This window comes from Coregonus clupeaformis, chromosome 29, assembly GCF_020615455.1.
Source record: "Coregonus clupeaformis isolate EN_2021a chromosome 29, ASM2061545v1, whole genome shotgun sequence".
NCBI classification, from domain to species: Eukaryota; Metazoa; Chordata; class Actinopteri; order Salmoniformes; family Salmonidae; genus Coregonus; species Coregonus clupeaformis.
The window spans coordinates 1108066-1131723 of NC_059220.1; the positions used below are offsets into that span (position 1 = coordinate 1108066).

Consider the following 23658-nt stretch of genomic DNA (forward strand, 5'->3'; position numbering starts at 1 on the left):
GAGAGAGAGAGACTCTTCTGGCCATTATTGAATGCAGCTCTGTGACAATAACAGTCTCTGTGTGATGGATAGCTGTCCAGTTGTGTCTTTCTGTTCTTCACTTCCTGTTAGCCCCTCAGGTCAACACACTTCCTGTTAGCCCATGGTATCCCAAGAGAGAGAAGAAGAAGCTCCTATTCCCCTGAGGCTATCCGAGGGTAGTGTTCATTAGAGAGCGGCATAATTATTATTTTTAAACATTAAACGAAAACATGCAAAAAACAAAACAAAAAAAATACGTTTGGATGGCATCTGGCCATTTCAGACCGGCCGTTTGGTGCCTAATGTTGACTAGTATTATTGCATACCTTCTTTTGGCAATAATATGCCGTCCTCTTCTCTCTCATTGGGCCATGTAATTAGTCATCTCCTTCTCTCTCATTGGGCCATGTAATTAGCCAGCTCCTTCTCTCTCATTGGGCCATGTAATTAGCCAGCTCCTTCTCTCTCATTGGGCCATGTAATTAGCCAGCTCCTTCTCTCTCATTGGGCCATGTAATTAGTCATCTCCTTCTCTCTCATTGGGCCATGTAATTAGCCAGCTCCTTCTCTCTCATTGGGCCATGTAATTAGCCAGCTCCTTCTCTCTCATTGGGCCATGTAATTAGTCATCTCCTTCTCTCTCATTGGGCCATGTAATTAGCCAGCTCCTTCTCTCTCATTGGGCCATGTAATTAGCCAGCTCCTTCTCTCTCATTGGGCCATGTAATTAGCCAGCTCCTTCTCTCTCATTGGGCCATGTAATTAGCCAGCTCCTTCTCTCTCATTGGGCCATGTAATTCGCCAGCTCCTTCTCTCTCATTGGGCCATGTAATTCGCCAGCTCCTTCTCTCTCATTGGGCCATGTAATTAGCCAGCTCCTTCTCTCTCATTGGGCCATGTAATTAGCCAGCTCCTTCTCTCTCATTGGGCCATGTAATTAGCCAGCTCCTTCTCTCTCATTGGGCCATGTAATTAACCAGCTCCTTCTCTCTCATTGGGCCATGTAATTAGCCAGCTCCTTCTCTCTCATTGGGCCATGTAATTAGCCAGCTCCTTCTCTCTCATTGGGCCATGTAATTCGCCAGCTCCTTCTCTCTCATTGGGCCATGTAATTCGCCAGCTCCTTCTCCAGACTCTGGGTGAAGCGATGGTTGAGGAACAGCAGCTGACCGTGGGGCAACAGACGGTGGAGCAGGACATCGATACGGTCACTCTTCAACAGGACCTGAAGAATACAACAAAATCAATCAAAGTTTATTTGTCACATGCAGAGAAAACTACAGGTGCAAACCATATAACAAAATACTTCCTCATAATCCAGAGAATTCAGGTACGAAATAGAGAATCCAGATCTTAAAAAACAAACAAGGACTTAACACTAGTTCAGATAGAAATAAAACCAGACTGTTAGCTAGAGTCTATACACCCTAGCAGTCTTAAACAGGAATTCATATTTTACCTACACAACCTACTCCACATTTTCAAAGTTAAGTTAAATTATGATTTTATTTCTCCAAATGATATATATATTTTTTTAAATGACGAAGACGTCTTGATTGCGTATGTCTCCACACCACAGAGTTAATACTTGATGTGAATAATTTTGAATAAGATTGTGCTAACTTTGCACAACTCTTAGGGCAACAATAATCCAGTTGGATCAAGCTCAATACGTTTGGTTGGGACAGAAATATTCTCAGATTTTCACAGCAAATTTAAGTCAGGACTGATGCTGTTACCACTCAGGAACATGCAACACCTCTTGGAGAAAAAAATTCTGGTGTGTCTTTGGCATTAAACATTATGTAATTGTCTCACTGGAAAATAAATCCTCCATCACAGGGTTTTCAGACGACAGGCAGGTTTTCCTTGGATTTGCTCCATTCATATTTATTTTGATGCTGACAAACTCCTCAGTCCATGTCAGTGAAAGGCCTGCCTCAGTCTTCTGAATACCCTTGGATAATTACACAAATGTTAATGCCAAAGACACGCCATAATGGCTTTCCAAGAAGTGTTGAGTGTTCCTGAATGGTCCAGTCTCAGCTCTGACATAAATTTACTTGGAAATCAGAGATAAGGTTTGAATATTGCTGTCCATCAATTGGCAATTTTGACAAAACAGTGCATTCGTAAAGTATTCACACCCCTTGACTTTTTCCACGTTGTTGTGTTACAGCCTTATTCTAAAATAGATTAAATTGTTCTTTCCCTCAATCAATCTACACACAATACCCAATAATGACAAAGCGAAAACAGGTTTTTATAAATTTTAGCAAATGTATAAAAATAAAAAATAAACGGAAATATCACATTTACATAAGTATTCAGACCCTTTACTCAATACTTTGTTGAAGCACCTATGGCCGCGATTACAGCCTCAAGTCTTCTTGGGTATGACGCTACAAGCTTGGCACACCTGTATTTGGGGAGTTTCTCCCATTCTTCTCTGCAGATCCTCTCAAGCTCTGTCAGGTTGGATGGGGAGCGTCGCTGCACAGCTATTTTCAGGTCTCCAGATATGTTCAATCGGGTTCAAGTCCGGGCTCTGGCTGGGCCACTCAAGGACATTCAGAAACTTGTCCCGAAGCCACTCCTGCGTTGTTTTGGCTGTGTGCTTAGGGTCGTTGTCCTGTTGGAAGGTGAACCTTCGTCCCAGTCTGAGGTCCTGAGTGCTCTGGAGCAGGTTTTCATCAAGGATCTCTCTGTACTTTGCTCCGTTAATCTTTGCCTCAATCCTGACTAGTCTCCCAGTCCCTGCTGCTGAAAAACATCCCCACAGCATGATGCTGCCACCACCATGCTTCACCGTAGGGATGGTGCCAGGTTTCCTCCAGACGTGACGCTTGGCATTCAGGCCAAAGAGTTCAATCTTGGTTTCATCAGACCAGAGAATCTTGTTTCTCATGGTCTGAGAGTCTTTAGGTGCCTTTTGGCAAACTCCAAGCGGGCTGTGATGTGCCTTTTACTGAGGAGTGGCTTCCGTCTGGCCACTCTACCATAAAGGCCTGATTGGTGGAGTGCTGCAGAGATGGTTGTCCTTCTGGAAGGTTTTCCCATCTCCACAGAGAAACTCTAGAGCTCTGTCAGAGTGACCATCGGGTTCTTGGTCACCTCCCTGACCAAGGCCCTTCTCCCCCGATTGCTCAGTTTGGCCGGGCGGCCAGCTCTAGGAAGAGTCTTGGTGGTTCCAAACTTCTTCCATTTAAGAATGATGGAGGCCACTGTGTTCTTGGGGACCTTCAATGCTGCAGAAATGTTTTGGGTACCCTTCCCCAGTTCTGTGCCTCGACACAATCATGTCTCGGAGCTCTACAGACAATTATTTTGACCTCATGGCTTGGTTTTTGCTCTGACATGCACTGTCAACTGTGGGACCTTACATAGACATGTGTGTGCCTTTCCAACTCATGTCCAATCAATTGAATTTACCACAGGTGGACTCCAATCAAGTTGTAGAAACATCTCAAGGATAATCAATGGAAACAGGATGCACCTGAGCTCAATTTCAAGTCTCATAGCAAATGCTCTGAATACTTACTTATGTTTATTTTTTAATATATTTGCAAAGATTTCTAAAAACCTGTTTTCGCTTTGTCATTATGGGCTTTGTGTGTAGATTGATGTAGATATTTTTTTCTTTAATCCATTTTAGAATAAGGCTGTAACGTAACAAAATGTGGAAAAAGGGAAGGGGTCTGAATACTTTACAAATGCAGTATTTATGCTGAATATGTGTGAATGTGAGGGTGTATGTTGATAGAGACCTGTGAATGTCAGGGTGTGTTGATAGAGACCTGTGAATGTGTATAGTCAGTGCGTCCGTCGTAGGTAGCCATTGATTAGCTATTCAGACGTCTTTACTGCCAGGACACAACCTGACAAGCCCTACCTGGCCCCAACACAACCTGACAAGCCCTACCTGGCCCCAACACAACCTGACAAGCCCTACCTGGCCCAACACAACCTGACAAGCCCTACCTGGCCCCAACACAACCTGACAAGCACCACCTGGTCCCAACACAACCTGACAAGCCCTACCTGGCCCCAACACAACCTGACAAGCCCTACCTGGCCCCAACACAACCTGACAAGCCCTACCTGGCCCCAACACAACCTGACAAGCCCTACCTGGCCCCAACACAACATGACAAGCCCTACCTGGCCCCAACACAACATGACAAGCCCTACCTGGTCCCAACACAACCTGACAAGCCCTACCTGGCCCAACACAACCTGACAAGCCCTACCCAGCCCCAACACAACCTGACAAGCCCTACCTGGCCCCATCCCAACCTGACAAGCCCTACCTGGCCCCAACACAAGCTGACAAGCCCTACCTGGCCCCAACACAACCTGACAAGCCCTACCTGGCCCCATCCCAACCTGACAAGCCCTACCTGGCCCCAACACAAGCTGACAAGCCCTACCTGGCCCCAACACAACCGGACAAGCCCTACCTGGCCCCAACACAACCTGACAAGCCCTACCTGGCCCCATCCCAACCTGACAAGCCCTACCTGGCCCCATCACAACCTGACAAGCCCTACCTGACCCCATCCCAACCTGACAAGCCCTACCTGGCCCCATCCCAACCGGACAAGCCCTACCTGGCCCCATCCCAACCAGACAAGCCCTACCTGGCCCCATCCCAACCTGACAAGCCCTACCTGGCCCCATCCCAACCTGACAAGCCCTACCTGGCCCCATCCCAACCAGACAAGCCCTACCTGGCCCCATCCCAACCTGACAAACTCTACCTGGCCCCATCCCAACCTGACAAGCCCTACCTGGCCCAACACAACCTCCATTGATGTTTAAAACACCTAAAGACTCTGCTACTCCTTCTCCTCAATCCACAGTGATCAATTAGGACCCAGTGTTTTTCAGGTTGTGTCCAGAGCCATATATTTCTGTATATTCTTCTAAATGAAGAACAGAGAAGATAGCCCCAGTGACAACATTAATCTAGACCATCTGGCACACCTCTAACCTCTCACCTCTCACCTCTCACCTCACACCTCACACCTCTCACCTCACACCTCTCACCTCACACCTCTCACCTCACACCTCACACCTCACACCTCACACCTCTCACCTCACACCTCTCACCTCACACCTCTCACCTCGCTCCCGGGCCCAAGCATGCGTAGATGTTCCAGACAATGTCTGGTGATGTTCTTCAGGGTTCCCTCAGCCAGAAGCAGGTTCTCATGGGGCTCAGTGACCAGGGTGAAGGCTAGGCTCTGGACCCCCAGCCACAGGGCACTCCTCTCCCCAGTCCAGGGCTCTCCCCTCCCCAGCCGCTGCACCCCGCTGTCAGCCTCTTGGAGAGCCACTAGCTCCTCTCCCAGTACGGTCTCTACCAACACCCGGCCTGAGGCCTCACGGGACAGGGTCACCGCGCTACGCACCTGTCTGAGAGAGGGATGGAGTAGAGAGAGAGAGTTATTTTACCTGCTACCAACACCCGGCCTGAGCAACACAGGACTGGGTCACTGCACTACACACCTGCCTGAGAGACAGAGATGGTATTACGGAGAGAGAGTTTGGTCGACCCAGTTAGCAACGAGCACTCGGGAGGGCCGGTGTCCCTCCAGTGGTCGAGCGACAGCTTTTTCGGCCATTGCCTCATTCACGGGGCACCCGCGATAGCCCACTTCGTCAAGCAGCAGCCGTGCTCCTGCCGTCCACGTGTTGTTTGCCTCCCACAGCCCACATGCCCTTCTCCTGACCGGCCACACTACAGCTGCTAGTTGGAGGCAAGGCGTTTTGCCTACTTCCTGTCGCCACTTATTTTGATATATTTATAGATTTGTATTATTTAAGATACATTGGCTGGATGTCCATTTGAAGAATGGTTTGTGGGAAAGTAGTGTAAATGGTTATGTGTGTAAAATATATCAGAAAAGGAGGGTTCTGGTCAGATAAGGAGGGCTGGTCCTGGTCAGATAAGGAGGGCTGGTCCTGGTCAGAAAATAGGAGGGCTGATCCTGGTCAGATAAGGAGGGCTGGTCCTGGTCAGATAAGGAGGGCTGGTCCTGGTCAGATAAGGAGGGCTGGTCCTGGTCAGATAAGGAGGGTTCTGGTCAGATAAGGAGGGCTGGTTCTGTTCAGATAATGAGGGCTGGTCCTGGTCAGATAAGGAGGGCTGGTGCTGGTCAGATAAGGAGGGCTGGTCCTGGTCAGATAAGGAGGGCTGGTCCTGGTCAGATAAGGAGGGCTGGTCCTGGTCAGATAAGGAGGGCTGGTCCTGGTCAGATAAGGAGGGTTCTGGTCAGATAATAAGGGCTGGTCCTGGTCAGATAAGGAGGGCTGGTCCTGGTCAGATAAGGAGGGCTGGTCCTGGTCAGAAAATAGGAGGGCTGATCCTGGTCAGATAAGGAGGGCTGGTCCTGGTCAGATAAGGAGGGCTGGTCCTGGTCAGATAAGGAGGGTTCTGGTCAGATAAGGAGGGCTGGTTCTGTTCAGATAATGAGGGCTGGTCCTGGTCAGATAAGGAGGGCTGGTGCTGGTCAGATAAGGAGGGCTGGTCCTGGTCAGATAAGGAGGGCTGGTCCTGGTCAGATAAGGAGGGCTGGTCCTGGTCAGATAAGGAGGGTTCTGGTCAGATAATAAGGGCTGGTCCTGGTCACCTGGATCCACTAGTGATGACAAATCACATGTTATTATCAGGTACTTGCAGGCTACGCACACAGTGACATAGTAATCAAATAAGTGACATAGTAATCAAATAAGTGACATAGTAATTAAATAAGTGACATAGTAATCAAATAAGTGACATAGTATAACATACTAATACAAATACTAAATAAACTAAACAAGAGAGGCATGCAGAGATATAGGCTAAATGAAAATAAGATGTATTTTAAATAGCCTATAGGGATAGAGTACGGACATTGTTTGTCCATGTGCATAGTGAGTGGAATAAGGTACAATGCAACAGCAGCATAGAACGAGATGACATCATTTCCATTAGCAGTGCAGTAAGGTGACATAACTATTGGTCCGGTAGGCTAAAGTCATTTCAGTGTGTACAGAATAGGAATACATGGTAAGTGTGTGGTAGGCTGCAGTAGTCAGCCCAGGGTTCAGTGTGTGGTAGGGTGCAGTAGTCAGCCCAGGGTTCAGAGGGTTCAGTGTGTGGTAGGGTGCAGTAGTCGGTCCAGGGTTCAGTGTGTGGTAGGCTGCAGTAGTCGGCCCAGGGTTCAGTGTGTGGTAGGCTGCAGTAGTCGGCCCAGGGTTCAGTGTGTGGTAGGGTGCAGTAGTCGGCCCAGGGTTCAGTGTGTGGTAGGCTGCAGTAGTCGGCCCAGGGTTCAGTGTGTGGTAGGCTGCAGTAGTCGGCCCAGGGTTCAGTGTGTGGTAGGGTGCAGTAGTCGGCCCAGGGTTCAGTGTGTGGTAGGCTGCAGTAGTCGGCCCAGGGTTCAGTGTGTGGTAGGGTGCAGTAGTCGGCCCAGGGTTCAGTGTGTGGTAGGGTGCACTAGTCAGCCCAGGGTTCAGTGTGTGGTAGGGTGCACTAGTCAGCCCAGGGTTCAGTGTGTGGTAGGGTGCAGTAGTCGGCCCAGGGTGTGGTAGGCTGCAGTAGTCGGCCCAGGGTTCAGTGTGTGGTAGGGTGGAGTCGGCCCAGGGTTCAGTGTGTGGTAGGCTGCAGTAGTCGGCCCAGGGTTCAGTGTGTGGTAGGCTGCAGTAGTCGGCCCAGGGTTCAGTATGTGGTAGGGTGCAGTAGTCGGCCCAGGGTTCAGCTGTAGGAACAGGCTTGTGGCTTGGGGGTAGAGGCTGGCTTTGAGACAGGTGGTCCGAAACTTGATGTTGACCCTCACTGCAGCGGATCCCTCTCCCCTGTGTAACGCCTCCTCCCGAATTCACAATCAGAGGCCCCTTTCAGGTGACGGGTTACCTGAATCTGGACCCCCTCATCTGTGGGTTTTCGACTTGTGTTGATTGTCAAATGAAATACTGTGGGCTGGGTTTGGGTAACGTGAAGCCACTGTGGCTGTCCTAGCCAGCATAGCAGAGATGATCTATTCAGTATGTAGTACAGCCTCTTCCTCTCTGATCCAGAAATACTTTAAGAGATGACGAGTACTGGTATTACTGTCTGAGCATAGCTAGCAAGCCCAGGCAACCTCTTCCGTCTCACGTTACCAAAACCCCGCATACCATGTTTGATTGACAGGCCTAACACATCAAAAACAAAAACGCAAAGGAGCAATGAGGAAACGAAACAGCAAAATGAAGCATTGCTATTGATTTATCGAATTTGATTGATAATTTGCATGTTGAAAGTCTTCAACCACACAGAGTATGGAAAATAATTGTCTATTGCAATTGAGAATTCATTTTCTTTTTGTCAAAATTAATGCGGAACGAAATGAAATGGCAAACATGAGAAATTATTTGTGATTCAAGCATTTGCATTAGATTGTTACATGTGTCAGTGTTGTACTGCATAGTACCACTGACATGAAATATCTAACACACTTTGCAGTTTCTTTTTCAAGTTGGCAGACATTATGGATACTCAATCATGACAATAATAATGCAATGTATTACTTTTAGGAAAAGGAACTTCTAGGCAAACATGATATTGATTTATCATTTGCACATTAGAATTTCAGATTGAATGAAGTCAGACTTCCTAGAGGTCGACTGGTACTCTCTCCATGCATGACTCCACATCCAGGCTAGTGATTGGTGCTCCATCTATCTATATTGACTGAATGGGTGTATTATTGTTGGGTATTTCAGAACGTGGTGATAAATACAAACAATGAAACTGTTATTTTGTTCCAAAATACTTTTTTTTAAAAGGGACTTTATTTTCCAAAAAAAGCTACTGGCTTTTATCAAGTATCAAAGACAGGTTTGAAAACTCGATGAAGGATGGCAACAAAGACAACTTCCTGTTGAGGCTTTTCATCTTCTTCTGTGGTGTTTAAGAGGTGCCGCTGTACCTAGTGATCTAGTGGGTGAGGCGGTTTCTGGAGTGATCAAGTGGGTGAGGCGGTTTCTGGAGTGATCAAGTGGGTGAGGCGGTTTAGGGAGTGATCTAGTGGGTGAGGCGGTATCTGGAGTGATCTAGTGGGTGAGGCGGTTTAGGGAGTGATCTAGTGGGTGAGGCGGTTTAGGGAGTGGTCTAGTGGGTGAGGCGGTTTAGGGAGTGATCTAGTGGGTGAGGCGGTTTAGGGAGTGGTCTAGTGGGTGAGGCGGTTTAGGGAGTGATCTAGTGGGTGAGGCGGTTTAGGGAGTGATCTAGTGGGTGAGGCGGTTTAGGGAGTGATCTAGTGGGTGAGGCGGTTTAGGGAGTGGTCTAGTGGGTGAGGCGGTTTAGGGAGTGATCTAGTGGGTGAGGCGGTTTAGGGAGTGATCTAGTGGGTGAGGCGGTTTAGGGAGTGATCTAGTGGGTGAGGCGGTTTAGGGAGTGATCTAGTGGGTGAGGCGGTTTAGGGAGTGATCTAGTGGGTGAGGCGGTTTAGGGAGTGTTCTAGTGGGTGAGGCGGTTTAGGGAGTGATCTAGTGGGTGAGGCGGTATCTGGAGTGATCTAGTGGGTGAGGCGGTTTAGGGAGTGATCTAGTGGGTGAGGCGGTTTAGGGAGTGATCTAGTGGGTGAGGCGGTTTAGGGAGTGGTCTAGTGGGTGAGGCGGTTTAGGGAGTGTTCTAGTGGGTGAGGCGGTTTAGGGAGTGATCTAGTGGGTGAGGCGGTTTAGGGAGTGATCTAGTGGGTGAGGCGGTTTAGGGAGTGATCTAGTGGGTGAGGCGGTTTAGGGAGTGGTCTAGTGGGTGAGGCGGTTTAGGGAGTGATCTAGTGGGTGAGGCGGTTTAGGGAGTGATCTAGTGGGTGAGGCGGTTTAGGGAGTGATCTAGTGGGTGAGGCGGTTTAGGGAGTGGTCTAGTGGGTGAGGCGGTTTAGGGAGTGATCTAGTGGGTGAGGCGGTTTAGGGAGTGATCTAGTGGGTGAGGCGGTTTAGGGAGTGATCTAGTGGGTGAGGCGGTTTAGGGAGTGATCTAGTGGGTGAGGCGGTTTAGGGAGTGATCTAGTGGGTGAGGTGGTTTAGGGAGTGATCTAGTGGGTGAGGCGGTTTAGGGAGTGGTCTAGTGGGTGAGGCGGTATCTGGAGTGATCTAGTGGGTGAGGCGGTTTAGGGAGTGATCTAGTGGGTGAGGCGGTTTAGGGAGTGATCTAGTGGGTGAGGTGGTTTAGGGAGTGATCTAGTGGGTGAGGCGGTTTAGGGAGTGATCTAGTGGGTGAGGCGGTATCTGGAGTGATCTAGTGGGTGAGGCGGTTTAGGGAGTGATCTAGTGGGTGAGGTGGTTTAGGGAGTGATCTAGTGGGTGAGGCGGTTTAGGGAGTGATCTAGTGGGTGAGGTGGTTTAGGGAGTGATCTAGTGGGTGAGGCGGTTTAGGGAGTGATCTAGTGGGTGAGGCGGTTTAGGGAGTGATCTAGTGGGTGAGGTGGTTTAGGGAGTGGTCTAGTGGGTGAGGTGGTTTAGGGAGTGATCTAGTGGGTGAGGCGGTTTAGGGAGTGATCTAGTGGGTGAGGCGGTATCTGGAGTGATCTAGTGGGTGAGGCGGTTTAGGGAGTGTTCTAGTGGGTGAGGCGGTATCTGGAGTGATCTAGTGGGTGAGGCGGTTTAGGGAGTGTTCTAGTGGGTGAGGCGGTTTAGGGAGTGATCTAGTGGGTGAGGCGGTTTAGGGAGTGATCTAGTGGGTGAGGCGGTTTAGGGAGTGATCTAGTGGGTGAGGCGGTTTAGGGAGTGGTCTAGTGGGTGAGGCGGTATCTGGAGTGATCTAGTGGGTGAGGCGGTTTAGGGAGTGTTCTAGTGGGTGAGGCGGTTTAGGGAGTGATCTAGTGGGTGAGGCGGTTTAGGGAGTGTTCTAGTGGGTGAGGCGGTTTAGGGAGTGATCTAGTGGGTGAGGCGGTTTAGGGAGTGGTCTAGTGGGTGAGGCGGTTTAGGGAGTGATCTAGTGGGTGAGGCGGTTTAGGGAGTGATCTAGTGGGTGAGGCGGTTTAGGGAGTGATCTAGTGGGTGAGGCGGTTTAGGGAGTGATCTAGTGGGTGAGGCGGTTTAGGGGAGTGATCTAGTGGGTGAGGCGGTTTAGGGAGTGGTCTAGTGGGTGAGGCGGTTTAGGGAGTGATCTAGTGGGTGAGGCGGTTTAGGGAGTGGTCTAGTGGGTGAGGCGGTTTAGGGAGTGATCTAGTGGGTGAGGCGGTTTAGGGAGTGATCTAGTGGGTGAGGCGGTATCTGGAGTGATCTAGTGGGTGAGGCGGTTTAGGGAGTGATCTAGTGGGTGAGGCGGTTTAGGGAGTGATCTAGTGGGTGAGGCGGTTTAGGGAGTGATCTAGTGGGTGAGGCGGTTTAGGGAGTGGTCTAGTGGGTGAGGCGGTTTAGGGAGTGATCTAGTGGGTGAGGCGGTTTAGGGAGTGGTCTAGTGGGTGAGGCGGTTTAGGGAGTGGTCTAGTGGGTGAGGCGGTTTAGGGAGTGATCTAGTGGGTGAGGCGGTATCTGGAGTGATCTAGTGGGTGAGGCGGTTTAGGGAGTGATCTAGTGGGTGAGGCGGTTTAGGGAGTGATCTAGTGGGTGAGGCGGTTTAGGGAGTGATCTAGTGGGTGAGGCGGTTTAGGGAGTGATCTAGTGGGTGAGGCGGTTTAGGGAGTGATCTAGTGGGTGAGGCGGTTTAGGGAGTGATCTAGTGGGTGAGGCGGTTTAGGGAGTGATCTAGTGGGTGAGGCGGTTTAGGGAGTGATCTAGTGGGTGAGGCGGTTTAGGGAGTGGTCTAGTGGGTGAGGCGGTTTAGGGAGTGATCTAGTGGGTGAGGCGGTTTAGGGAGTGATCTAGTGGGTGAGGCGGTTTAGGGAGTGATCTAGTGGGTGAGGCGGTTTAGGGAGTGATCTAGTGGGTGAGGCGGTTTAGGAGTGATCTAGTGGGTGAGGCGGTTTAGGGGAGTGATCTAGTGGGTGAGGCGGTTTAGGGAGTGGTCTAGTGGGTGAGGCGGTATCTGGAGTGATCTAGTGGGTGAGGCGGTTTAGGGAGTGATCTAGTGGGTGAGGCGGTTTAGGGAGTGATCTAGTGGGTGAGGCGGTTTAGGGAGTGATCTAGTGGGTGAGGCGGTTTAGGGAGTGATCTAGTGGGTGAGGCGGTATCTGGAGTGATCTAGTGGGTGAGGCGGTTTAGGGAGTGATCTAGTGGGTGAGGCGGTTTAGGGAGTGATCTAGTGGGTGAGGCGGTTTAGGGAGTGATCTAGTGGGTGAGGCGGTTTAGGGAGTGATCTAGTGGGTGAGGCGGTTTAGGGAGTGATCTAGTGGGTGAGGCGGTTTAGGGAGTGGTCTAGTGGGTGAGGCGGTTTAGGGAGTGGTCTAGTGGGTGAGGCGGTTTAGGGAGTGATCTAGTGGGTGAGGCGGTTTAGGGAGTGATCTAGTGGGTGAGGCGGTTTAGGGAGTGGTCTAGTGGGTGAGGCGGTTTAGGGAGTGGTCTAGTGGGTGAGGCGGTTTAGGGAGTGGTCTAGTGGGTGAGGCGGTATCTGGAGTGATCTAGTGGGTGAGGCGGTTTATGGAGTGATCTAGTGGGTGAGGCGGTTTAGGGAGTGATCTAGTGGGTGAGGCGGTTTAGGGAGTGATCTAGTGGGTGAGGCGGTTTAGGAGTGATCTAGGGGGGAGTGATCTAGTGGGTGAGGCGGTTTAGGGAGTGATCTAGTGGGTGAGGCGGTTTAGGGAGTGATCTAGTGGGTGAGGCGGTTTAGGGAGTGATCTAGTGGGTGAGGCGGTTTAGGGAGTGGTCTAGTGGGTGAGGCGGTTTAGGGGAGTGATCTAGTGGGTGAGGCGGTTTAGGGAGTGATCTAGTGGGTGAGGCGGTTTAGGGAGTGGTCTAGTGGGTGAGGCGGTTTAGGGAGTGGTCTAGTGGGTGAGGCGGTTTAGGGAGTGGTCTAGTGGGTGAGGCGGTATCTGGAGTGATCTAGTGGGTGAGGCGGTTTCGGGAGTGATCTAGTGGGTGAGGCGGTTTAGGGAGTGATCTAGTGGGTGAGGCGGTTTAGGGAGTGATCTAGTGGGTGAGGCGGTTTAGGGGAGTGATCTAGTGGGTGAGGCGGTTTAGGGAGTGATCTAGTGGGTGAGGCGGTTTAGGGAGTGATCTAGTGGGTGAGGCGGTTTAGGGAGTGATCTAGTGGGTGAGGCGGTTTAGGGAGTGATCTAGTGGGTGAGGCGGTTTAGGGAGTGATCTAGTGGGTGAGGCGGTTTTAGGGAGTGATCTAGTGGGTGAGGCGGTTTAGGGAGTGATCTAGTGGGTGAGGCGGTATCTGGAGTGATCTAGTGGGTGAGGCGGTTTAGGGAGTGATCTAGTGGGTGAGGCGGTTTAGGGAGTGATCTAGTGGGTGAGGCGGTTTAGGGAGTGTTCTAGTGGGTGAGGCGGTTTAGGGAGTGATCTAGTGGGTGAGGCGGTATCTGGAGTGATCTAGTGGGTGAGGCGGTATCTGGAGTGATCTAGTGGGTGAGGCGGTTTAGGGAGTGTTCTAGTGGGTGAGGCGGTTTAGGGAGTGATCTAGTGGGTGAGGCGGTATCTGGAGTGATCTAGTGGGTGAGGCGGTATCTGGAGTGATCTAGTGGGTGAGGCGGTTTAGGGAGTGATCAAGTGGGTGAGGCGGTTTAGGGAGTGATCTAGTGGGTGAGGCGGTTTAGGGAGTGGTCTAGTGGGTGAGGCGGTTTAGGGAGTGGTCTAGTGGGTGAGGCGGTTTAGGGAGTGATCTAGTGGGTGAGGCGGTATCTGGAGTGATCTAGTGGGTGAGGCGGTTTAGGGAGTGATCTAGTGGGTGTTATTTATTTCAGGGTGTTATTTAAAATGATTTATTTCAGCTGTTATTTCTTTCATCACATTCCCAGTGGGTCAGAAGTTTACATACACTCAATTAGTATTCGGTAGCATTGCCTTTAAATTGTTTAAATTGTTTAAACGTTTCGGGTAGGCTTCCACAAGCTTCCCACAATAAGTTGGGTGAATTTTGGCCCATTCCTCCTGACAGAGCTGGTGTAACGGAGTCAGGTTTGTAGGCCTCCTTGCTTTTTCAGTTCTGCCCACAACTTTTCTATAGGATTGAGGTCAGGGCTTTGTGATGGCCACTCCAATACCTTGACTTTGTTGTTCTTAAGCCATTTTGCCACAACTTTGGAAGTAGGCTTCGGATCATTGTCCATTTGGAAGAACCATTTGCGACCAAGCTTTAACTTCCTGACTGATGTCTTGAGATGTTGCTTCAATATATCCACATAATTTTCCTTCCTCATGATGCCATCTATTTTGTGCACCAGTCCCTCCTGCAGCAAAGCACCCCCACAGCATGATGCTGCCACCCCCGTGCTTCACGGTTGGGATGGTGTCTTCGGCTTGCAAGCATCCCCCTTTTTCCTCCAAACATAACGATGGTCATTATGGCCAAACAGTTCTATTTTTGTTTCATCAGACCAGAGGACATTTCTCCAAAAAGTACGATCTTTGTCCCCATGTGCAGTTGCAAACTGTAGTCTGGCTTTTTTATGGCGGTTTTGGAGCAGTGGCTTCTTCCTTGCTGAGCGACCTTTCAGGTTATGTCGACATAGGACTCGTTTTACTGTGGATATAGATACTTTTGTACCTGTTTCCTCCAGCATCTTCACACGGTCCTTTGCTGTTGTTCTGGGATTGATTTGCACTTTTCGCACGCAAGTACGTTCATCTCTAGGAGACAGAACGCGTCTCCTTCCTGAGCGGTATGACAGCTGCATGGTCCCATGGTGTTTATACTTGCGTACTATTGTTTGTACAGATGAACGTGGTACCTTCAGACATTTGGAAATTGCTCCCAAGGATGAACCAGACTTGTGGAGGTCTACAATTTTGTTTCTGAGGTCTTGGCTGATTTCTTTAGATTTTCCCATGATGTCAAGCAAAGAGGCACTGAGTTTGAAGGTAGGCCTTGAAATACATCCACAGGTACACCTCCAATTGACTCAAATTATGTAAATTATAAGTGAAATAATCTGTAAACAATTGTTGAAAAAATTACTTGTGTCATGCACAAAGTAGATGTCCTAACCGACTTGCCAAAACTATAGTTTGTTAACAAGAAATGTGTGGAGTGGTTGACAAACGAGTTTTAAGGACTCCAACCTAAGTGTACGTATACTTCCGACTTCAATTGTATCTACAGAAATAAGACAGATCCCGCTTCTGTTGCCTGTTTGAGTGTTTGTTTAATAGCCTACTGATTCCGTGAGCGCCAAGCCTCACGCAACGACACGTCAAGTAAACAATTTCACAAATTTCGGCTGTTTTTAATCGTCGCTTTGCTGTACTAAAGGATCTACACTTTTTTTTTTTTGTGTTACAGCCTCTCTGTTATTGTTTATAAAATTATTTAGTGTTGTTTACACCAAATTGTGAGATATTATTTATGTATAATAATAATAATAATGACCCTCCTTTTTCTTGATCTCATTATCGTTAATATTACTATTATTATTGTTATGATTATCATTATAATAATTAGTGATGTCGTTATCATTAGTAGTCTCAGTATAGCAGCCTTGTATAACCACCATCGAGCTGTAGGCCTAAGAGAACATCCTGTCTAGTCTTAATACCGTAGCTTACTTTAGGCCTATATTTCAATACTTATATAGGCTACTGAATCAATCAATCATTCATTTTGTTCATATCATCACACAGCATACGAGTCATTCATGATTTGAAAATGCAATCAAGCATTTTAGTTTTAAAATAAAATAACAAAGCAACAATTGAACAATTAGTGTTAACAATAAAATAGGCCTAAACGACTGAATGCATCTGTTTAGTCTTTGCTGTAATAAAGGCTTTACAAAACGTTACAGACTCTCTAGTACGCTTATAATTTATTTAGTATTGTTTACATTGTTCCGAAACGGTCAGAGAAATTATATAGTAATCTAACAGCAGCTGGTTGGCCCACATAATATGCTCGGACCGCTTCCTCCTTACCTTCTTTTTCTTGATCTCCAGTATTTTCCACAACTAGTCACATTTATTCCACAACATCCGACTTCCCCTTTACCTCCTGAGCAACCAGTAAACATTCCCCCGTTTTGAGTTTATTTGTCACGTCCTCTGCATCCATTTTGCTGTCACGTGTGTTACGGTGTTCAGAGTTCGTTATAACCTATTTATTGATGTGATTATGATATGCTATAGGTCAGGCCCTATTGGTCGCGTGCATGCGATGTGTCACCTAAAGAGAGAAAGGGTTGAGGGCATAGGGAATGTTTTTCCTAAAGAAATGAGGGATTTCAGTAACAGAACTTTTCAGTCAGAAATGGCTGTAATTTTGTTGCAGCTTCAGCAACATGGACAGCGCGATAAACACTGTTGATGTTCTGTAGTGGTCGCTGTAGCAGGGAGGAGAGAGAGACAACACAGTCACTCGCTGTCAGCGCAGCAAGTCTGAGCCAGGCCCGGCACAATCAAATCAATTGCTGGTCGGACTCCCTCTAGTCATTTGTGTGTCTTAATCATTTAATCAAACAGTGTGCTTAAATTATCAGACGAGCTCAATGCATATAGATGATTTGATTAAAACACAGGATGGAAAAATACACGTTAGAAAATATCGACCATTCGATTAGTCGAAAGAACAGATGTTTTGTTGATGTTGCGGACAGCCCTAAATTGTTCTTTGGATGTGATTTGTGTGTGGGTGAGAGGGTGTGAGAGGGTGAGAGGGTGTGAGTGGGTGTGAGTGGGTGAGAGGGTGTGAGTGGGTGTGAGTGGGTGAGAGGGTGTGAGTGGGTGAGAGGGTGTGAGTGGGTGAGAGGGTGTGAGAGGGTGAGAGGGTGTGAGTGGGTGTGAGTGGGTGAGAGGGTGTGAGTGGGTGAGAGGGTGTGAGTGGGTGAGAGGGTGTGAGTGGGTGAGAGTATGTGAGAGGGTGTGAGTGGGTGAGAGGGTGTGAGTGGGTGAGAGGGTGTGAGTGGGTGAGAGGGTGTGAGTATGTGAGAGGGTGTGAGTGGGAGAGAGGGTGTGAGGGTGTGAGTGGGTGTGAGGGTGTGAGTGGGTGAGAGGGTGTGAGTGGGTGAGAGGGTGTGAGTGGGTGAGAGGGTGTGAGAGGGTGTGAGTGGGTGAGAGGGTGTGAGTGGGTGAGAGGGTGAGAGGGTGTGAGTGGGTGAGAGGGTGTGAGTGGGTGAGAGGGTGTGAGTGGGTGAGAGGGTGTGAGTGGGTGAGAGGGTGTGAGTGGGTGAGAGGGTGTGAGTATGTGAGAGGGTGTGAGTGGGTGAGAGGGTGTGAGGGTGGGAGTGGATGTGAGGGTGTGAGTGGGTGAGAGGGTGTGAGTGGGTGAGAGGGTGTGAGTGGGTGAGAGGGTGTGAGAGGGTGAGAGGGTGTGAGTGGGTGAGTGGGTGTGAGGGTGTGAGTGGGTGAGAGGGTGTGAGAGGGTGTATGGGTCTGTGGATATGAATGGGAGAGTGAAGGAGGGTTAATATGAATATGTGTAGGAGGGCAGAAGAGAATGGGTGTGTGGGGGTATAGGGTATATGTTGTGTCTGGAGGTATAGGGTATATGATGTCTGGAGGTATAGGGTATATGATGTCTGGAGGTATAGGGTATATGTTGTGTGGAGGTATAGGGTATATGTTGTGTCTGGGGGTATAGGGTATATGTTGTGTGGAGGTATAGGGTATATGATGTCTGGAGGTATAGGGTATATGTTGTGTGGAGGTATAGGGTATATGATGTCTGGAGGTATAGGGTATATGTTGTGTGTGGAGGTATAGGGTATATGTTGTGTGAAGGTATAGGGTATATGTTGTGTGGAGGTATATGTTGTCTGGAGGTATATGTTGTCTGGAGGTATAGGGTATATGTTGTGTGGAGGTATATGTTGTGTGGAGGTATAGGGTATATGTTGTGTGGAGGTATAGGGTATATGTTGTGTGTGGAGGTATAGGGTATATGTTGTGTGTGGAGGTATAGGGTATATGTTGTGTGGAGGTATAGGGTATATGTTGTCTGGAGGTATATGTTGTCTGGAGGTATAGGGTATATGTTGTGTGGAGGTATATGTTGTGTGGAGGTATAGGGTATATGTTGTGTGGAGGTATAGGGTATATGTTGTGTGTGGAGGTATAGGGTATATGTTGTGTGTGGAGGTATAGGGTATATGTTGTGTGGAGGTATAGGGTATATGTTGTCTGGAGGTATAGGGTATATGTTGTCTGGAGGTATAGGGTATATGTTGTCTGGAGGTATAGGGTATATGTTGTGTGGGGGTATAGGGTATATGTTGTGTGTGGAGGTATAGGGTATATGTTGTCTGGAGGTATAGGGTATATGTTGTCTGGAGGTATAGGGTATATGTTGTCTGGAGGTATAGGGTATATGTTGTGTGGGGGTATAGGGTATATGTTGTGTGGAGGTATAGGGTATATGTTGTCTGGAGGTATAGGGTATATGTTGTCTGGAGGTATAGGGTATATGTTGTCTGGAGGTATAGGGTATATGTTGTGTGGGGGTATAGGGTATATGTTGTGTGGAGGTATAGGGTATATGTTGTGTGACAACTAAAAGATTCCAAAAACAATTTAGTCCAATCAACATAAGCTAAATATCATGTGGCTGCCCATGGTGCTGATTTCTGTGTGTTTGTGCAAGTAGAAGAAAAAACAACAACATGTTGACTCACCCTAGAAATGCCAATTCCATCCTCCTCTCTTTCATGCTGACCAAACGGTCTATTACTTTTTTATACAGTACAAGCTTTTAGTTTTTGTTGTCCTAGGCTACCTGGCTAAAATGCTCGCTAGCCTAACTTCCTTTCATGGGCAATGATTAGCCAGCTAGTTAATATTTGCATACTACATATAGCTACATATTGAACTTCTATCCTCTCAGGCCAGGGGCACAGTGTATGAAATGTATGGTTGGATCAGAATCGCCGTTATAATCATTGGCCAGTACGGAGAATTAAGTAAAACCACAAGTCCAAATCCCTATCTCCATCCATGGTTAATTTAGGCCTACAACACAACGAGATGCAACAATTCGAGTATTTTCTGTCAATGACGTTTGGCTTTTGATGTGATTGGTATGAAGCCAAATCCAAACTGTCTTCCCTTGACACTTTCCTTCTTCTTTTTTGTGCACCATTCACAGTTGAGTTCACTCAATTTAGCTCAAAGCTGATTGGCTATTATTGTATTAAAAAATATATAAAAAGGAAGGCCAAATGCTAGCTGACTTCCCTTGTTTTCAATGCTATGGGCAGCAACAGTATCATACTAATAAATAGTTTTGACCAGACAGCATCAGACAGATGGGCTAAATGTACAGAGACAGAGGGACACTGTTTCGCTCGGATGCTTTCTCCGATGAGATACATACAGCCTCTTGCGAATTGAACGAACATCCTAAAATACAGAGAGACTAAAGATGAATTACTTTATGGGTTTTTTTCTTGCTAATTTTTTTGTTTTGGGGGGGGGGGGGCAGCCTGGTCCCTTTGCTCCACTGGCTATGAGTTGTAGCTGTGGAAAACCCGCCAGCTTTGGCCGGGCGTACTGTTAGCAGAAAATAGCAAGCTGGGGGAAATGTTTTCTTATCGGGACCAAATGGCACCCCATTACTTTTCTTGTGCACTACTTTTGACCAGGATCTACTTACGGTATTGTGCTTTTCAAAGAAGCACACGCAAATCACATTCATATGTGACATTACAGGATTGTCAAGTTAGTGGCCTAGCCTGGATGTCAAACTGCATGCAACAACATCGTCTTTCTAGTACCGGAGCCAGGGCCGTATCTCACCTCGCCACCACGGCTACCTTCTCATTTCGCAGAAGCCGCCTCTGTTCCGGTCCCAGTTCGCTGTCCGCCCCGGTCAGCGCGCCCTCCTCCGGTCCAAACACACGGGAGTAGAGCACGCGGCTCTCCCCGGGCGCCAGAGTGCTTACCGGGCCGATGGTATGGATCAGAAAACATTGAACCATGGTGTTAGCTTAATGACCTAAGATATCGATCTAGTTAGTCTTTCTCTCGATAACTACAGAGATGTCAGATTGCAGGGCTTGTTATGCTTTGCTTCCTGGTTTGATCAGGTGACCAGGAAGTTATTTGATTCAACACTAGAGGGCAGGAAAATGATGACGTCCAGCATGATCACGTGAAAGCAAATCAAATTTGATTGGTCACATACACGTGTTTAGCAGATGTTATAGCGGGTGTAGCGAAATGCTTGTGCTTCTAGCTCTGACAGTGCAGTAATATCTAACAAGTAATATCTAAAAATTTCACAACATATACCAAATACACACAAATCTAGGTAAGGAATGAATGAAGAATATATACATATATGGACAAGCAATGAGGAGTGATGTCAGAGCGGCATGGACTAAGATACAGTAGAATACTATAGAATACAGTATATACATATGAGATGAGTAATGCAAGATATGAATACTATAGAATACAGTATATACATATGAGATGAGTAATGCAAGATATGAATACTATAGAATACAGTATATACATATGAGATGATTAATGCAAGATATGAATACTATAGAATACAGTATATACATATGAGATGAGTAATGCAAGATATGTACACATTATTAAAGTGACTAAGATACCATAGAATACTATAGAATACAGTATATACATATGAGATGAGTAATGCAAGATATGTACACATTATTAAAGTGACTAAGATACCATAGAATACTATAGAATACAGTATATACATATGAGATGAGTAATGCAAGATATGAATAGTATAGAATACAGTATATACATATGAGATGAGTAATGCAAGATATGTACACATTATTAAAGTGACTAAGATACCATAGAATACTATAGAATACAGTATATACATATGAGATGAGTAATGCAAGATATGTAAACATTGTTAAAGTGGCTAGTGTTCCATTTCTTAAAGTGGGCAGTGATTTCTAGTCTATGTCTATAGGCAGCAGCCTCTAATGTGCTAGTGATGGCTGTTGAACAGTCTGATGGCCTTGAGATATAAGCTGTTTTTCAGTCTCTCGGTCCCAGCTTTGATGCACCTGTACTGACCTCGCCTTCTGGATGATAGCGGGGTGAACAGGCAGTGGCTCGGGTGGTTGATGTCCTTGATGATCTTTTTGGCCTTCCTGTGACATCGGGTACTGTAGGTGTCTTGGAGGGCAGGTAGTTTGCCCCCGGTAATGCGTTGTGCAGACCGCACCACCCTCTGGAGAGCCTTGCGGTTGCAGGCGGTGCAGTTGCCGTACCAGGCGGTGATACAGCCCGACAGGATGCTCTCAATTGTGCATCTGTAAAAGTTTGTGAGGGTTTTAGGTGCCAAGCCAAATGTCTTTATCCTCCTGAAGTTGAAGAGGCTCTGTTGCGCCTTCTTCAGTTTGTCAGTGATGTGTTTTTTTATTTATTTATTTTATTTTACCTTTATTTAACCAGGCCAATTGTGCGCCGCCCTATGGGACTCCCAATCACGGCCGGTTGTGATACAGCCTGGAATCGAACCAGGGGGTCTGTAGTGACGCCTCAAGCACTGAGATGCAGTGCCTTAGACCACTGCACCACTCGGGAGCCCAGGAAGCTTTCCACCTTCTCCCTGCGGTCCCGTCGATGTGGATAGGTGGGTGCACCCTCTGCTGTTTCCTGAAGTCCACGATCATCTCCTTTGTTTTGTTGACGTTGAGTGAGAGGTTATTTTCCTGGCACCACACTCCCAGAGCCCTCACCTCCTCCCTGTAGGCGGTCTCGTCATTGTTGGTAATCAAGCCTACTACTGTTGTGTCATCTGCAATGAATAAATACACTGCTCAAAAAAATTAAGGGAACACTAAAATAACACATCCTAGATCTGAATGAATGAAATAATCTTATTAAATACTTTTTTCTTTACATAGTTGAATGTGCTGACAACAAAATCACACAAAAATTCTCAATGGAAATCAAATTTATCAACCCATGGAGGTCTGGATTTGGAGTTACCCTCAAAATTAAAGTGGAAAACCACACTACAGGCTGATCCAACTTTGATGTAATGTCCTTAAAACAAGTCAAAATGAGGCTCAGTAGTGTGTGTGGCCTCCACGTGACTGTATGACCTCCCTACAACGCTTGGGCATGCTCCTGATGAGGTGGCGGATGTTCTCCTGAGGGATCTCCTCCCAGACCTGGACTAAAGCAACCGCCAACTCCTGGACAGTCTGTGGTGCAACGTGGCGTTGGTGGATGGAGCGAGACATGATGTCCCAGATGTGCTCAATTGGATTCAGGTCTGGGGAACGGGCGGGCCAGTCCATAGCATCAATGCCTTCCTCTTGCAGGAACTGCTGACACACTCCAGCCACATGAGGTCTAGCATTGTCTTGCATTAGGAGGAACCCAGGGCCAACCGCACCAGCATATGGTCTCACAAGGGGTCTGAGGATCTCATCTCGGTACCTAATGGCAGTCAGGCTACCTCTGGCGAGCATATGGAGGGCTGTGCGGCCCCCCAAAGAAATGCCACCCCACACCATGACTGACCCACTGCCAAACCGGTCATGCTGGAGGATGTTGTAGGCAGCAGAACGTTCTCCACGGCGTCTCCAGACTCTGTCACGTCTGTCACGTGCTCAGTGTGAACCTGCTTTCATCTGTGAAGAGCACAGGGCGCCAGTGTCGAATTTGCCAATCTTGGTGTTCTCTGGCAAATGCCAAACGTCCTGCACGGAGTTGGGCTGTAAGCACAACCCCCACCTGTGGACGTCGGGCCCTCATACCACCCTCATGGAGTCTGTTTCTGACCATTTGAGCAGACACATGCACATTTGTGGCCTGCTGGAGGTCATTTTGCAGGGCTCTGGCAGTGCTCCTCCTGCTCCTCCTTGCACAAAGGCGGAGGTAGCAGTCCTGCTGCTGGGTTGTTGCCCTCCTACGGCCTCCTCCACGTCTCCTGATGTACTGGCCTGTCTCCTGGTAGCACCTCCATGGTCTGGACACTACGCTGACAGACACAGCAAACCTTCTTGCCACAGCTCGCATTGATGTGCCATCCTGGATGAGCTGCACTACCTGAGCCACTTGTGTGGGTTGTAGACTCCGTCTCATGCTACCACTAGAGTGAAAGCACCGCCAGCATTCAAAAGTGACCAAAACATCAGCCAGGAAGCATAGGAATTGGGAAGTGGTCTGTGGTCACCACCTGCAAAACCAGTCCTTTATTGTGGGTGTCTTGCTAATTGCCTATAATTTCCACCTGTTGTCTATTCCATTTGCACAACAGCATGTGAAATGTATTGTCAATCAGTGTTGCTTCCTAAGTGGACAGTTTGATTTCACAGAAGTGTGATTGACTTGGAGTTACATTGTGTTGTTTAAGTGTTCCCTTTATTTTTTTGAGCAGTGTATAATGTGTTAATGGAGTGAAACTGAATGAGTGGTTCCTATTTTACCAGTAGTGGAAAAAGTACCCAATTGGCATACTTGAGTAAACGTAAAGATACCTTAATAGAAAATGACTCAAGTAAAAGTCACCCAGTAAAATCCTACTTGAGTAAAAGTCAAAGTATTTGGTTTTAAATACACTTAAGTATCAAAAGTAAATGTAATTGCTAAAATACACTTAAGTATCAAAGGTAAAAGTATAAATTATTTCAA

The 23658-nt window shown here is 47.7% G+C and overlaps 1 protein-coding gene across 1 annotated transcript; it reads right to left on the bottom strand.

Moving 5' to 3' along the window:
* Positions 1–1044: 1044 nt before the first annotated feature.
* ap5s1 (adaptor related protein complex 5 subunit sigma 1) lies at positions 1045–20100 on the bottom strand. The gene is made up of 3 exons (XM_041854431.1): positions 19816–20100; positions 5148–5439; positions 1045–1246 (listed from the first exon to the last, which is right to left on the bottom strand). The coding sequence occupies exons 1-3, from the start codon at positions 19995–19997 to the stop codon at positions 1118–1120; spliced, it is 603 nt and encodes a 200-aa protein (XP_041710365.1). The 5' UTR covers positions 19998–20100; the 3' UTR covers positions 1045–1117.
* Between the last annotated feature and the right edge of the window lie 3558 nt (positions 20101–23658).

Bases quoted from the DNA above. Each gene is read 5' to 3' on its own strand.
- ap5s1 (XM_041854431.1), bottom strand. From the start codon at position 19,997: ATGGTTCAATGTTTTCTGATCCATACCATCGGCCCGGTAAGCACTCTG. The intron at 5,440-19,815 runs GTGAGATACGGC...TCCCTCTCTCAG, and splicing joins AAGGTAGCCGTGGTGGCGAG to ACAGGTGCGTAGCGCGGTGA. The intron at 1,247-5,147 runs GTGAGAGGTGTG...TGTATTCTTCAG, and splicing joins TGCTTGGGCCCGGGAGCGAG to GTCCTGTTGAAGAGTGACCG.